Raw genomic sequence first — 15,596 nt, 5'->3', positions numbered from 1 at the left:
CCTCGTCAATTCACGAGCGACCGTCACGCTTAATGACGACATAACCCGGCGACACAACATTGCAAAACAGCCTTTTAATGAAAGCAAGCGTTACAAAATGTCTGTCTTACAAAATCAAAACATTAACTGCCAATTACATAAGACATAATCACTTTTGCCTAAATAGCAAACGGATTTAGTTAAGATACACATCTAGGAGAATACAAATGGCATAAATGGGAAAAAAAAGATTTTACTGATGGTTAAAAAAAAACATGCAAAATTCAGTACATAGGTATACAAGACATATTTGGTGCCAGTTTTTATTTTGTGTTAGTGTATTTTCTGTGATATATGTATTTAAATGCACTATAAAAATCAAACGTAAACAAGAAACATTAGTTATTAAAGAATAATTTGATTCCCCTACAAAATGATTTCCAGAAAAGATGGAATGCTGTTTGAAATGCTAAAAGCACATCAAAAACATTTGAAATCGACAGATAATTTGTTGATGTTTGCAAAATTTTACTAAAAAAAAATAACTGATTTGCTGTTCTAATGCAATCATTTGGAAGACAAAAAAGCAGATAAAAAAAGATGGATGGATGAAAACTCAATTCATATAGTTTGGTAAAATCAACATTTTTCCTTCCTTGATTGATATGAGATTTCAGCAGCTCAATATTTTAAAATGGCTTTGTCATATTTTTCACTTCATATTTGGACTAAATGCTTTCAGTAGGTGGCAGATCTGTAAGGGACGGCAGGTCAATTTGGCACGTAGACTCTTACTTCAGTGTCACGCTGTCGTAATACATGCATGCATCTTCTTGTCTTGCGGAAACAAGCAACATGTTATAACACAACTTGAATAACATGTTATCAAGCTGGTAGATCAGGTTACTTCTCATACTAAAAATCATTAATCAATAATGTTGCATTATACTTTCTCCACACTGTCACTGAGGCTGGCTTTTGAACTGGCCAAAAATAAATGTTTGACTTAGACCACAGGACAGTTTTGTACTTCACCCGTCCATCTTATATGAGCTTAAGGCCAGTGAAATTTACAATCGGATGTATTACTTTGTTTACAGTAATCCAAAAATTGATTTTTTTTTTATGTTCACATATAATATAGTGCCCAAAACCGTCAGAATTGATTTGAATGTAAGTGATTCGGACTAAAATGTCCAGCGGCACAGACAGTAAAATAAACAAAAATCATAGTGAGCCATTACAGTTACATTACAGAGCAGCAACAGGTGGCAGGGTAGTCATCTGTATGAACTTTGAACTCATTCCCGTAAACAAAGTAAATGTACGTTTTCCCTTTCCACGAGTAGGTGACCCTTGTGACCGGGATCAGCTCTATGGTTTGACGCTGCAGACAAGAGAAGACATATGAGCATTATACATACAAAAACAGCTTTTGACCAACACGGTGTTGCCATATGATAATAATAATAATAATAAAAACAAATAAATAAAAAAAAACACAAAAACCTGTTGCAGAATGCGTGATGCCTGGGAGTATTTGCCCTGATGATCACTGACAAGGTGCTGTGAAGCCTGCGATACTGAGGGGTCTGGGAAACCAATCAGTGGATACACCTGCAGAAATGTTGAGATGATTATCACGCTTTAATCTGCATTTATCTACTTACATTTAATTTACTGTGAGAGACACACTTATAAACTTGGACAGTTAAGTATTTATGGTGAAAGTACCAGCCGCTTCCTTCAGTGTCACACTGAATGCACATGAGTGCTTCCTTTACATCTTTGTGGGTGTTAAACAGCTTTGTTTTTACAGAGCTGAAACCCCAAAGAACAAGATGTTCCATGCAACAACAGCTGAGACTTATATAGACATCTGTAATAATAAAGTAAAACGGAAACACATCAAGCACAGACACAGGACACAGTAAATGCTCAGTTTAGGGCTGTAAGAACCGTCAGATACAAAGATTGATTTTTCTTGCTCCTGTTGACAACTATAACTACCACATAAGCAAATACTGCACCTGCATAATCTTCTATATTATGAGCCTAAATAAAGAATATATCAAAAGATTACCCATCAGAGATTAACAATATATTTTTTCCCTGATGCTAGAGAACTTGTGAAAATATGCAAACTTATCTGAAATAATATTTCTCCAGCGAGGTGGAAGGAATTATTTTGATTTCAATTATATTTAATGGGAAAAAATGTCATCAAAATACAAATTTTCATGTAAATCACTTGTTGGAATGGATTAAGTTAGTAAAAAGTATAGAAGTGTAATGAAATTTGTTTGTACTCATATCTGTTCTCGATATAGTCAAGTACTCAAATTTAAGTACTTGTTTTAAAAAAATTTGATATCAGTGCATTTCTAATTATTTCTTAGACTTATCTTTAAATAAATACATGTATAAACTGATAAATCATTTAACGTTTAGATCTTTATTTTTGGCGCACATTTTCACATTTTTTTTAGCGCTTTTTGTGCTATACTATTTTTGGTTAACTTTCTTTGTCAAATCTCACTGTAGTTTAATTTGCAATTTTCAGTGAGTTAACTTCAAATTTTAGAGTTACCAGTTCCTGTGGAGATGCTGCCGGATTTGCCCCTGCAGTCCCCAAAGAGTCAGATCTGTTTAAATCAGGATCATAACTTGCGTTGCACCATGTTTTAAGACAGTAGGGGGAGAGTTTGGGTCCTGTAGTTTGTCTGATTTTCTGTTTCTTCGACCAGGTTACACTGTCATCGTGTTTATAATGTCTCACAAATCACCATTTAGCACTATCCTATACAAAGCATCAGACTTGGAGTTTAAGTCAGCAATGCACGAAGTCAAGAAAGCTGTTTACCATGTACTGAGAGTCTCTGAAAAGCTCCTTCCCGGACACCTTGGTGAGGTTGTCCACCTGGAGTCCACTCGACTGTTCCACAACATAGTCATCACTGTTATTAGTCCTATACGTAAAAAAATGACAGAGGTCATGAAGTCATTAATCATAAAGCACTACCATAGATGTTTAATTCTCTCAGGTCATAAAGAAAGACGGTTTTGTTGACAGTTTAGTTTTTGTTCTGTATTTAAAGGAACCGTACCATTTCACATTGAGGCTGATGTAGACCAGGAGCTGCTGTTTTCCACGACACGTGTTACAGATCTTTGATCCTTGTCCGCTGCAGGTGGCGCAACTGTGGCAGAGATTATTCAAAACCGGTCAGTTTATAAGCACCAACGAGCTGCAGCGTCGTTACACTGCCCCCTCGTCGCCTTCACCTTCAAAGAAAAATAAATTAAAAAATCAAATGCGTACTTATCTCTCCCTCTGCCGAAGCAGTGACTACATCGTTCAGTCCCAAACCGGAAACCAGATCCATTGCACACCCAGCAAACTTTCTGTTAGGGAAACAAAAATCAAACTTTAAATGGAGTCTTCCAATAACCTTTTTTTATTTTATTTTTAAATATCATTTGATGCCTGTGGAAAAGTACTTACATTACCAGCACCTGCACAGTCTTTGCAAGGACTCTTTCCCATTCCTAGACAGTTGTGGCAGGGCTGCAGATGAAATTATTCTCATGTAAAAAAAAATCTCTTAAATCAATTTATGCAGATTACCCCCCCNCCCCACCCACCCACACACACACACACACACACACACCACCTCCCCGCAAACACAATATATACACGACTTACCTTAATAGATGACGTGTAAGGAACTTTGATTTGCTGTTTGCCTTCAATGAAGAAACTGGGTGCTTTTGCAGGAATGTCCCAGGGCCCTGGAGGTGGCTGGATGCTGGCATCCACTGGCTGACCTGATTCAGGAAAATATATATATCTGTAAATTAAAGGCCTAGACTTTCTTGAAGGAATGTGTATCGCCCGCCTCGTTTTATTAAAACATTTTAAACTAAGATCAGCTTCTGATGAAAATTTTAGCTTACATAACGGAGCACCTCATGCGGTTTAAAAACTTGGAACGTCGCACTCTCCAGTTTTAATGAATTGGGAAAGCTCCCCTGAGAGGGGAAGCGAAACGTCTTCAGCTACAGAAAAGAAGTTCAGTTGTTTTGCTTTTCTTTTTTTTTTTTTCCTTGGATTTACCATGGCCTGGATGACTGAGAATCTACGCCAACACGTGTTGTGAAACTGGCAGGGTTAGGGTTAGGGTTAGGGTTAGAGCCATCTACAACAGGTGAGAAACACTGTTGAGAAACCCATTTAAAAAAGTAAATAAAAGCGGTTCTTTAGAAGTTAAATTCTACTGTAAAGCATTGAGATTTGAATAAAAATTACATGTATTTGTTATGATTCAATTTGTATGAAAAGTTTATTTCTAAAAACGAAAAACTTTCAAGTGACTAAATATTTCAAAATGTTGATGTACTCATATGCACAAGCCTTGACCATTTTATGTCCCAACACACATCCTACTTCATTGACTAATTAGCTGCTGGACTCTGATGCTTTAGATCCTGAACTGACAATAAAGATTATTTTGAGTTTGGCACCAAAAGGCAGAAAAATGCAGACAGTAAGGCTAACGTACCATTGTATGGCTCGTGACTCCACTCTGTAGACCTCGATTCAGTAAAGGTTTCCAGGCGGTACTAAAATAAAACAAAAGGTGGAGAAAATGAGATCATTTTGCTGTTCTGTTTACAGCTAAAAGAAACCATCCTTTCTGTATGAAGTGAGAACCCAGAGGGAAACTTCTGTTGGATCCCATTCACAGTATTTCTAGCAGGTTTTTCACCACACCTTCACACACACACAGGAAGTGAACACATCTTACCCTGTACGTGTTGAACGCCTCCATGTTCATGATCACGCCATCCTTCGCCGGCGCTTTGCTGTAGCAGCATTTACTGGATGCATACAGGGTGAAGGCCCCCCGAGCCGTTTCCTCACTTATGGACGGGATGCTGCCAGCAGTGAAGCGGTGTTACACAGTGCATCACACAATAACTGAATCACCTAAATGGCTTTAAATGATATCTGATGTTCGGTTTAAAGGAGAGAACAGAATAAACCTTACTTCCAGTGTGGTTGTTCAAGTTCGGGTGTTGGCTGGGGAGCTGGAAAAGCAGGCATGGGAGGCGGCAGAAATCCACCTGTAACAGATGTTAAGACCTTTTGTTGCAGCTCTTTACGTTTTCAATAAAGCTGATAAGATCGCTTTAACAGAAGATGCCATCAGGAACACTTTGAATTCAACTATAGTGTTAAAACGATCATTTGGAGAGGCCTTGAAACTGAAGAATATGTGGCAAGAATAATAATAAAAATATATTTTGATTTATTATACTTTTTCACTGCACAAAATCTCTAACAAACACAGTTAAAACAACTCACAGTCTGAATATTTTACCTATTAAGAGATCATTTTTCCCTCCAAATTCCATTTTTACGATCTATCAACATTCTATTAAAATAATAAAAACAGAAAAAATAGGAATGACTTCCTGTGTCTCCATAGTTTTGTACAATACTTCTCTTTTTTTCTACAAAACTCGAAATTGTGTTTACTCAATTTTGTTCATTTTCCCACATTACACCACTTCCTGTTTCATACTGGCTGTTCTCTTAATAATGGATGTCCTCCTGAGCTAACCCAAGTTAACTCCAGTTTGTCGGAGTCACATGAGGGCGACCAATTAACGACCACAGAGCCTCTCTGTGTGTAACAGAGACAAACACCCTCAGTCACAAATAGTTCAACTTGTACGAGCTGCATGTATGACAGCAGTGTGTAAAAAAAATGAAACTGAAAACTGAATGTTAAAAATAATAAAGGAACCCTTCAACTGATGAGCACGGGGAAGGAACTATCATGGTTTGGGCTTGTGTTGCCGTTTGTGGCACTCCATAAAAATGCAGCACATTCATGCTGACTTTGATTTAAAAATAAGATAACAGTAGACAGAAGCGAGGATCCTACTAAATCCTTAAAATCTATGAAAAATGATAAATCAGTGCATTTTCATTAGAGATATTAAAATTAAACAAAATGTTAACCGATTTTAGTTAAGTTTGCCACTAAAGTAATCAAACATTATACTACACAAACACCTCAATATAAAATTAAAAAAGCTTTCTGGTTCTTGAATATATGGAGCCAGACAGCTGTGTTTTTAGTTACTGACATTTCATCTGTAATTTGCTTGTGATACTGACCTGGTTTTTAAATCAAGCTCGGGTTTTGATTTTTTTTTTAATCAAAAAAGTGGCATTTTTGTAACCAAGTTACAAGATAATTATTTTGCAAACTGTATGTTTTTAGAATAAAAACATCATCAGTAGCTTCATAATAAACCCATTTTTTAAAAAGGTGCCATTTTGGTTCCTTTATGTGATTCAAACTATTTAATTGACCTCGTTTTACTTGTGCACCCAAGTAAATGAATTCTGAACGCTTTGGGATAGTGAGTCTTCCACGTGTGCTGACAAAGACGTGTGCCATACTGTACCTCCTCCTCCTGCCATGGTTCCCTCATAGCCAGGTAGGTTGTCAAAAATGTTGGCCGGAGGTGCGCTGGGGCCCTGGGAGTCATGTGTGGGTGTGGCGAGCATTGCTAAATCATACAAGCAGAACCAGTTCAGTTCACTTCAGACTCATATACACACACACAAGGACAAACAGACCTAAATCCATTAAATCTCAGGAATTTTTCGAGCAGAACAAACCCACCCCTCCACTTCCATAAAGGAAAAGGAAGTGAGGAGTCCCTGCTGTTCATGAAACACTTACACCAGTTTGAGACAACTCAGATAAACTTTTTTTTGGGACGTTCCCAAGTTCCTTCATATCCCCTCAACATCATGAAACAAGACACTTACCCGTCCCCTCCATGTTGGTGTTCACCCTGATATTCCCCCAAAAGCCAAATTAAACACCCCTCCAGGCAGCTGCTGACCCCTCAGCTCCAACTACGCCGTCCGTCCTTGTGGCTCCGATGGTTGTTGTTGTGTACGCCTCACGTCCTGCAGCGTGAAACCAGCTCAGGGACGAGCACGTTCGCGTGACGTCACAGCCCCACCCGGAAGAACGGAGCCAGAAACCCCCCAAAAAAGTTAAATAACACGAGAACAACAAGCGCGCGCGAGCTGCTCGTTCTCACCTGCTTGTCCTCGCGCTGCTGGGACGTAACCCGGGTTGTCCAAGCCGTAATTCGCGTTCCCATACCCGCTGGAAGTAACGGGAGACGAAAAATAAAAACTGCGCCTCTTTAAAAGTTTGCGTTAATATAAAAAACAAGCAAACCAAACAACAACAAAAGATGAAGACCCTCACCTCGTTATAGGCTGCCTCTCCATCTCAGGGGGTCTTTATGCTGTTTGAACACCGAAAACAACCAGAGTTAAGCTCTCCAAAGACGAACTGGGATCCCACAGAGGAAACAAATCACATAATAACATCATGTGACAAAAAAAAAAAAAAACCCACACAAATCATTTACCTTAAACCACGCCACGGACCCGTGTTCAGCAGCTACTGCCCCTTTTCACTAAGAGGAAGCAGCACTGAAACTGATCTTTGACTACTTCACTCGGAAGTAAACTTTTTTATTTATTTTTATTTTTTTATTATTTTTACACAGCTGGAAGATAGGAACCAGCTCCTCCGCGACCGGAAAATGAGAGTAAAGAAAATGAATGGGCGGACAAAGTCTTTTCTTTTACATATTCATTTTGGTAGATAATAATAAAGGAGCAAATGACCAAATCACGTGTTCAGGAAGTGCGCAGGAGGGTTAAATTAAAGGCCTGGCACTGCTTGGAGGGGTGCATATCGCCCGCAGCTTTAAGGCTATCTTAAACGAAGGAGGGATCAAATCTTGTAATGTTCTGTCTCATGTGAGATGAGACAGCGCTCAGAGCATCAGTGACTCTCAGCTACTACCACACCAAATTTAGCTCAGTATCTGTAAAACTGCCTGAATTGTAGCCATCTTCAACTGTTTATGAGTTTTCGATATACAGCTGATGAGTTTCATTAAAATCCACCTGGCGGTCCATGAGATATTTTGCTAACAGAGTGTTGACTCCAACAGTTAAGGCCAAAGTTTCAAAGCAGAGACGTTGAATTAGAGCTCAGAGTAAGTGCTGGCCTACTACCACACCAGATTTTAGCTCAGTATCTGTAAAATTGATAAAGTTTTATGTTGGGGAAGGGTCAGTTAGCAGTGACGGCCATATTGAATTGGAGTGGCTAAAAAATATCTGTCAGTCATAGATGTACATCCAGTTATTTAATGTCTGAGAGTTTCAGTAATATCCGCCCACCGGTTCAGGAGATATTTTAGTCATGCTACAGACAAAGGAACACATAAAATACAAAAACATGATATTTTTCCAACAGACAAACAGGGCTGACTCCAACAGCTGATGCCAAGGCTTGAGGCAAAGATTACATGTTGCGCTAAAAGTATGCGTTTGGGGTGATGTTCATCTACTACCACACCAAATTTTATAGTTATAGTGTGTTCACAAACTGCTAAGTAAAGTATATCAAGATTTTTTTTTTAATTTTTATTTCAAAAGCATGGCAACATTTTTTTAGAGCACAGATAAAACGAGGAAGAACAACCGAATGAATAAAAAGGGGAAAAGTCTAATCTTTGAGTTTCAAATTGACGATCATTAAAAATCATGTGAACTCGAACGCAAAACGTGTTCAGGAAGCGCACATAAATCTTAACCCTATTCTAAAACACAGTTTTGACAAATGAGACTACAAACAGTGTAAAATGCAAACCTGTGAATACTTTGTGAAAAAACAAACAATATGAGGTTAAAAAATTACGAGAAACCGTGCGTTTTGAGATAGAAATCAATTAACCTGTACTTACGCCGTAGTGGAGTCAGTTCTGGCTTGGATAAAATACATTACCCATAAGGCATTGCGGCGTTCACGGAAGTCCTTTTCTCCCTTTTCGCCGTTGCTGAGGTCCCTTTTGGATTGACGTCGGCGGGTAAATTAAGGCAATCTAACTTAATCCGCGTAAATTTGGTCCTTACAAGCCTACCCCGACATAGTCTATCAACCATTAGGGTTCGCTTTATATGTGGGCAATAATATTATCCGTGTTGTCTTTGATTACTGACTTAAATATACCGATAAAGAGCGAAGTGCTGCTGTAGCGGCTAACCGGCTAGCAGCGCTGCTCGAGTTGTAACATTCAGTGAAGGGCCGCTGCGTAACTTAGCCTACAGAAAGGGGTTGTGTAAAAGCTACAACAACGAGACTTTACCGTCTTTAATTATTAATATATCTTGAGTTTGAGCCAAGCTGAGCCAACAGTAAATGAGGCAGTAGCATGGCTTGCTACGTAGCCGAAGCTAACGCTGGTCAACACGTTTGAAGCTAAGGGGTTTATTTATTAGCTTTAGTCGTTCACTAAGTGCACAAACTAGTCCTGTTCTTGATGATTTTGGCAGGTTTTGTGCTTGTGCTCCATATAAATGAAGTTGTAGATTTGTTAGCACGTTACAACAGTTAATTCTTGCTCTCCATTTGTTTGTCTTCAGTCAACATGCCATCCCTCAGACCCTTAACGAAGCCCAAGATCGTCAAGAAGCGAACCAAGAAGTTCATTCGCCATCAGTCTGATAGATATGTTAAGATCAGGGTAAGTGAGATGTCACGTCACTGCTGCTGGCTAACACGAAGCGAATGAATGAAATTAATGTTGTTTGTTTTACTTCTGTTAACAGCAAAACTGGCGCAAGCCCAGAGGTATTGACAACAGGGTCCGCAGGAGGTTCAAGGGTCAGATGTTGATGCCCAGCATCGGTTACGGTAGTAACAAGAAGACCAAGTTCATGCTGCCGACCGGCTTCAAGAAGTTCCTGGTGCACAACGTGAAGGAGCTGGAGGTCCTGATGATGAGCAACAAGTGAGTTGGACACGCTCGGGTTCAGGTGGTAGACATGAAGCTGAGGAGGTTTATAAAGTTTCATTATAGGTCTTGCAAGAAGTGGAACAAAATGTAAATTCTGGTTTAGCAAAGGAATCTTCAGTTCTAAGTCTGACATTAAAGCTTCACAGTATTCATTGTGCTTCCAGTTTGTGATAGACAAGGTTTTAGCTTCACTTTCCGTGTAACAGTGACACAGAGTGAGCTGATAATAGATCAAATCCATTAATAGACTTATCATCCTCTTTATTTCAGTAAGTTTAAAGCAACCTTTGGTTTGGTTCTCAGGTTGCCAGATTTTTAAATTGTGCCCAAATGTTCTTTCATGTCTATACTCAGGCATTTTCCACAGTCTTCACTTAAACTAGTGCAGAAAAGTGTTGAAATTTGGGTGTAACTGGTCTCTGGTGGGCTAGGTAAATGTTCACAGCACTCATCAGTCTGAAACTTTTACAGAAGTGAGAAGACAGGCCTGCTGCTTTTTTAAAATCCTACTAGTAAAAAAGAAATATCTCTGAAAGCTCACACCGATGATTAACATAGTAGGAGCATTTAATGTGATTGTTAAGAATTAATGCTCTTTTCTTACGTTGCCTTCCACTCGCACTATTTTACTGTGAATTTATCACATTATATTAAACAGAACTGTCATCAGAAAAGCAGAGTGGAAGTTTGGGTGTCAGGTGTTTGATGTTATAGAAGTGCTTGAATTACTTACCTAAATGTGGGGGGTAAATTGGGTAATATTTTTTACTCTGCTTTATTATTAGGTGTTAATTACTGGTTTGAATTTGGCTAGCAGAAATTAAAGTATTAACAATGAGCTCCAGCTGCTTCTAAATACAGACTTTCGTGTTGCATTACATTCCAGTAATATAAATCCAAGATGGCCCCTTAATGAATCTGCTTTACCTTTTTAAATTTCAGCAGAGCAGTAAATTTTTGCTTTATTCATCAGCACACAGCCCCGTTTAGATATTTGTCATTAATCACTGAGAACATTGAGTGATTCTCTGTAATGGCTGTAAGAAATTATTTTAATTACAGGTATTTTCTTCTGTACTTGTTAGTAAGGTCATCTGGGTTTAGCTTTTTTATTTTTTATTAAAAACAATACCAGCTGCTTATTTGACACTTACCTTTTTTTTCTTCTAAACTTCACCATAATTCAAGTTGCATATTTCTCAAACTTGGTTCCCCAAGGTTAGTTGTATTTTATTTATTTGAAATGGCTGATTTCTTGATAATTTTTTTCTTTTATTTACCTTCAATGTCAAATCTTTTATTTTAGGTTTGGCTAAATGGACATTTCTGTATTCTGTAAATAGTTTAAAGTCAACAACAAAAATACTAACTTGTTAAGAATAAAACTGTATAAAAAACACCACATTGAGACAGATGGAGCTGAATCAGCCGCACCAAGAAAATGTCTGTCCTGCTGTAAATAAAAGGCTCATTTATAAAATTAATTCACTCATCGCATTGTTAAAGTTAATCATCACAAAGACATAAAGTCCAGACCCCTTAAAAAATCAAAGTATTAACCTAAATCTGCACAATATTTTTCTGCTATCAAACTAGGACCAGTCTGATCAATCATGTGACTCAAGCAAAGGCAGCTTTGTTTACATTGAATGCAGACCCGCACTTCAGAATGGCATTCAGTATATCTATTATTTTATTTATATATATATATATATATATTTGATTTAATTATTTTCAATGAGTCCCTGTAAATAAAGTGAAATTGACTTGCAGAAACAATAAGTGTTAGGAAATAACAGAAAAAAAGGTTCAGGACTTTGTCCATCCGTCCTGTTGATGATGAAATTTGATGTAATCAGTTAATCGTTCTGACTCGAGGAGCAGTTTGGGTTCAGATCAGTGTGTTTCTGTTAATCTGTTTGTGCCGTTAGCTTAAGACGTCTAATTGCCATTTGATCTGTAACCTTTCCTCACCCTGAGCGTCGTTATCTCTGCCTGCGCAGGACTCACTGCGCCGAGATCGCCCACAACGTCTCCTCCAAGAAAAGGAAGCTGATCGTGGAGAGAGCAGCTCAGCTGGCAATCAAGGTCACCAACCCCAACGCCAGGCTCAGGAGCGAAGAGAACGAATAAACTCATTGTGTACAATAAACTCTTTAAAATGGAAACGACGACTACTGCAGTTTTCTTTTAAATTCCCAGTTTGTTTATTCTGCAGGGTGGTTTCTCAGTCTGATAAATGTCAAACCTGAAACTCGTTGTTTGAAAAGCCTTAAGTCCACACAGGGTTTTTCCACTGAGGGAGGTGTCAGGGTTAATAATCCAAGAACGGTGTTGGTTTTAACTTTTTTGTTTTTGTTCATTTGACTGAGAGGGGAAGAAGTCAAAGTAGCGAAGCAGAACAAGCGTATTTTCATTATCTGAGAAAATGGCAGCTAGTTCAGTTTATTCAAATTGATTTTAAAAACATGGCGGCGCCTTTGCTTCCACATCTAACGGGTGGACATGAAAACCTCTGTAGTTCTTGAGGAACTAAGTACACATGAGTTCATGTGTTGGTGTGTTTGTTTCTGGGCTTGTGGCCACAGAATGAAACATTTGATCCAAATAGAAGTCATTTAGCTTTATACTCCTTTTATTGTTAAACTTCCTGAAAGCCTTTTCCTTTAGTTTTCAAACCATTGAAGGCTTAAAATATTCGAAGCTCAGATTTCAGTTTCTAGGTGGGTTTATACACAACTTGAGGAAATGTAATTTTACAGGAAGTTGCAATAATTGTGGCACTTTGTAACAAGCTTTTTATAAGCATTTGAAGCAACAAGGAAAAAACCCTCATTACTTAAAATAAAACACTGACCAGACTTCCCGTTTAAAGTGGGGAAATGCCTCTGAATAACTTTCAACAGGAGGGTTTAGAGTAAATGAGCGTCCACTTGTAAATCCTCAGCAGACATTGTTGAATAACTGCTTCACATGGAGGAACGTGTCATCGCAACACGCTACCTTGAAGTGGCCCGCTCAGACTTGCGTGTTTGTTTGTTTTTTACAATGCTGAAACACAAGACTCCCCGCAGAAAAGGTTTCCATTGCATTCTGGCAGGCAGAGCCCTGAGCCCTGTGCCATCTGTTCCTGCAACGCCGACTTCACCAGAGAAAACACAACGTTTGTTCAGACAGTCGGCTTGTGGCTGCTTGGATGACAACACAAGTGGCCGATGGTGATGGAAGACGAACTGGGATGGTGGTCTGAAAAATGACATAATTTGAGAACTTGCAGAGACTCCACTAATGGGACTGGAGGCCCCTCAGGGTCAAGGGAGGACGTCAGCAGGGGGACAAAATCTGTATCTTTTGTTTTCTCAGGTCAGAACATGAACATGTTGGTGAAGGTGGCGTTTGGGAAAGTTGGGAAAGGACCCCTCGCTTCCAAGCCGCTTTCATTCGCCTCTCCTTGGACAGATCCTCAGAGGAGAGGCAGCCGGTCTGCAGCAGGGAACAGGAGGATGTTCTCCTTCTCTCTCAGATGTCGGCTGGGCATCATCAGAGGGAGAACCAAAGGTAAAGAAAATGAAACCAACGGGAGAACTTCTCAGTGTGCCGTTCGCTTTAACAAACCTGTAAACTGAGCTCTGTGGTTTTGTGCATTATTGGTTTGTCTTTAAAAAACAAACCCCTCACAATCTGCAGCGCTGAGTCTGCAGTCTGGGCGACAAGTGAATGTCCTTCCTCACACTTTCTCTTGCAGCTGCAGCTGAGCTCCAGTAGATGGCAGTACGATCAGCAGATGCCTCTGGACACACATTGTGTTCAGTTTACTATAGAAATGTTGGCTAATTCAAGAAAAACTGTCAAAAAGTCATGCACTTTTTACTCGATGTGGATTTTTACTTTTATTTATATATTTATTTTTGCCATATTCTTTTTTTTTTTTTGCCAGCCTGTTCCCAGAAGCTTCTTCTTTCTCCCATCTCCCAGGTCTCTTTAAGCTGCTGGAAAAAATAATTAGTCTCGCTCGGAAACGCTACTCGCCCGCGCTCTGTAAGCGAAGTATTAGGGACAAATGTCTCCGAGGAAATTATCCGTGCCAGTGTGTCTCGTGTCCGTCGGAACGTCTGACTAACTCCGCTGCGTGCAACGGCGAGGAAAAAAAAAAACATGAGGATTGTTTGTGTGACTGTTTCTTTTTGTATAACTCTCTGCCCATGAAGCCTCAGCGAGGACGCCATCTGCAGTGAAGCTGGAAGAAAAGCGAGGCAGATGAGGTTCAGGGGGGGCCGCCTGTGTGTGGGGGGGCCGCTGACCCCTGAGTTGACAAATGGTCGCAGTTGCAGCAAAGAGCGCCTCTGTCCATGTGTTCAGACTAAAATTTTAGTGCTTATTCCCCCCCTTTTTTTTAATCACCCGTGCGTGTTTCTTTGTATCCTTCACAAAATACAGATTTTAATGAGACACAAAGAAAGTAATCAGCAGATCTTCAACTCATTAACTTTTTGGAGTCGACCCAATTCAAGATGGCCGCCACAGCCAGCTGACCTCACAAGACACACAAATGTTTATAACTCACCCAATTTTTTAGATATTAAACTATATTTGTATATCTAAATCATTGACAGCACTTATTCCAAGCAGACCCATTGTGCCATATTTTTTTACTTAAAACTTGTTGGTGTCGATTCCTGTTTGTCTGTTAGCAAAATATCTCGCAAACCAGTGGACACATTTGCATGAAGCTCTCATGGAGTGATCACTGGATGTACATCTACAACTCATTAACCTTTGAGGTCAACCCAATTCAAGATGGCCGCCACAGCTTACTGACCTTCCCCCACCGCAAGAACGACTCCAGCTCAGTCGGTTTTTACAGATGCTGAGCTGAAGGTCGACGTGGCGGTAGCCGAGGGTCGTCCCCATCACGTATCTCGCACGAGATTGCGCAAAACGTCATTTGTGAGGTTTGACCCCTCCCTCCTCAAGAGGACGAGCCTAGTTCAAAACTCTGGTACGAAATGCGGCGGGCGATATGCATTCCTCTGAGAATTCCTGTTTTTTTTTGGTTGCAGTCCCAATCTGTCATCTGGGGAGAGCAGCTGAGAGACACACAGGCAGCTGTTCTGCAGAGGAATTTTGAATATGCATTTTCCATCGTGTGTGTGTGTGAGTGTGTGAGTGAAAGACACAAAAGCGTGTGGCTCAAAGCTGGGTAACGTGGCTGCAGTCTGTATGTGAGAAGAAAAAAGAAAAAAAAAAAACGTGACACCGAGTCTGACAGCGAGTGTGCAGGTGGTGTTAATTGTGCCGACAGATCAGTGTGTGCTGTTTTGGCGTGTCTAATCTCAGTGTGTGAACTCCGTGGATGTGTGAGTTAGTGGGTGGGGGTGGGTGGGGTGGGTTTGGGGATGTGGTGGGATAAAGTGTGAGTTTGTGTGCAGATGGGAGGGAGGTAGTGACTTTTCTCTGCATGTGTGTGAGTGAGCCCCTCTGGCAGGGAGGAAGAGAGCATGAGCAAACACACACTCAGAGAGAGAGAGAGGAGGAGGAAGAGGAAGAGGAGAAGGGGGGTGGGATGTGTGAGCTCATGTGAGTGTATGAACGGGGCACGAGGAAAAGCTCTCCCAAACACACGAACGATTTGGTACGGATCGCTCAGAAACAAGGCAGGGGTGGGGTGGGGTGGGGGTTCCACTTTGAGATGCGGGGAA

General features: G+C 40.0%; 2 protein-coding genes across 5 annotated transcripts; one reads left to right on the top strand and one right to left on the bottom strand.

Annotated features, from left to right (window-relative positions):
* Window positions 1–54: 54 nt before the first annotated feature.
* On the bottom strand, window positions 55–7,557 carry ssuh2rs1 (ssu-2 homolog, related sequence 1). Of its 3 annotated transcripts, XM_017409338.3 has the most exons (14): window positions 7,453–7,557; window positions 7,287–7,326; window positions 7,114–7,181; window positions 6,463–6,567; window positions 5,031–5,106; window positions 4,788–4,917; window positions 4,542–4,602; window positions 3,686–3,807; window positions 3,485–3,547; window positions 3,302–3,384; window positions 3,087–3,179; window positions 2,843–2,948; window positions 1,489–1,596; window positions 55–1,366 (listed from the first exon to the last, which is right to left on the bottom strand). In XM_017409338.3, the coding sequence occupies exons 2-14, from the start codon at window positions 7,307–7,309 to the stop codon at window positions 1,226–1,228; spliced, it is 1,179 nt and encodes a 392-aa protein (XP_017264827.1). In that variant the 5' UTR covers window positions 7,310–7,326; window positions 7,453–7,557; the 3' UTR covers window positions 55–1,225. The 3 variants fall into 3 exon arrangements, with proteins under 3 accessions (XP_017264827.1, XP_017264826.1, XP_017264828.1); XM_017409337.2 differs by lacking the exon at window positions 7,453–7,557 and having other exon boundaries at window positions 7,287–7,404; XM_017409339.3 differs by lacking the exons at window positions 7,114–7,181; window positions 7,287–7,326; window positions 7,453–7,557 and adding an exon at window positions 6,833–7,078.
* Window positions 7,558–8,862: 1,305 nt separating this feature from the next.
* rpl32 (ribosomal protein L32) lies at window positions 8,863–12,065 on the top strand. Of its 2 annotated transcripts, none has more exons than XM_017409396.2 (4): window positions 8,863–8,967; window positions 9,524–9,624; window positions 9,710–9,891; window positions 11,901–12,065. In XM_017409396.2, exons 2-4 carry the CDS (start codon window positions 9,529–9,531, stop codon window positions 12,028–12,030), a joined length of 408 nt encoding a protein of 135 aa, XP_017264885.1. In that variant the 5' UTR covers window positions 8,863–8,967; window positions 9,524–9,528; the 3' UTR covers window positions 12,031–12,065. The 2 variants fall into 2 exon arrangements, with proteins under 2 accessions (XP_017264885.1, XP_037832735.1); XM_037976807.1 differs by having other exon boundaries at window positions 8,956–8,977; window positions 11,901–12,043.
* The last annotated feature ends 3,531 nt before the right edge of the window (window positions 12,066–15,596 follow it).

The sequence above is a fragment of the Kryptolebias marmoratus genome, linkage group LG8, assembly GCF_001649575.2.
Source record: "Kryptolebias marmoratus isolate JLee-2015 linkage group LG8, ASM164957v2, whole genome shotgun sequence".
NCBI lineage: Eukaryota > Metazoa > Chordata > Actinopteri > Cyprinodontiformes > Rivulidae > Kryptolebias > Kryptolebias marmoratus.
This window is presented reverse-complemented; position numbering and strand designations above follow the sequence as displayed.

Coding starts and splice junctions, on each gene's coding strand:
- ssuh2rs1 (XM_017409338.3), bottom strand. CDS start 7,309: ATGGAGAGGCAGCCTATAACGAG. Junction 3,808..4,541: donor GAGTCACGAGCCATACAATG/GTACGTTAGCCT, acceptor TTCCTGAATCAG/GTCAGCCAGTGGATGCCAGC. Junction 2,949..3,086: donor ATCAGCCTCAATGTGAAATG/GTACGGTTCCTT, acceptor TTTTACGTATAG/GACTAATAACAGTGATGACT.
- rpl32 (XM_017409396.2), top strand. CDS start 9,529: ATGCCATCCCTCAGACCCTTAACGAAGCCCAAGATCGTCAAGAAGCGA. Junction 9,625..9,709: donor ATAGATATGTTAAGATCAGG/GTAAGTGAGATG, acceptor TTCTGTTAACAG/CAAAACTGGCGCAAGCCCAG. Junction 9,892..11,900: donor GTCCTGATGATGAGCAACAA/GTGAGTTGGACA, acceptor CTGCCTGCGCAG/GACTCACTGCGCCGAGATCG.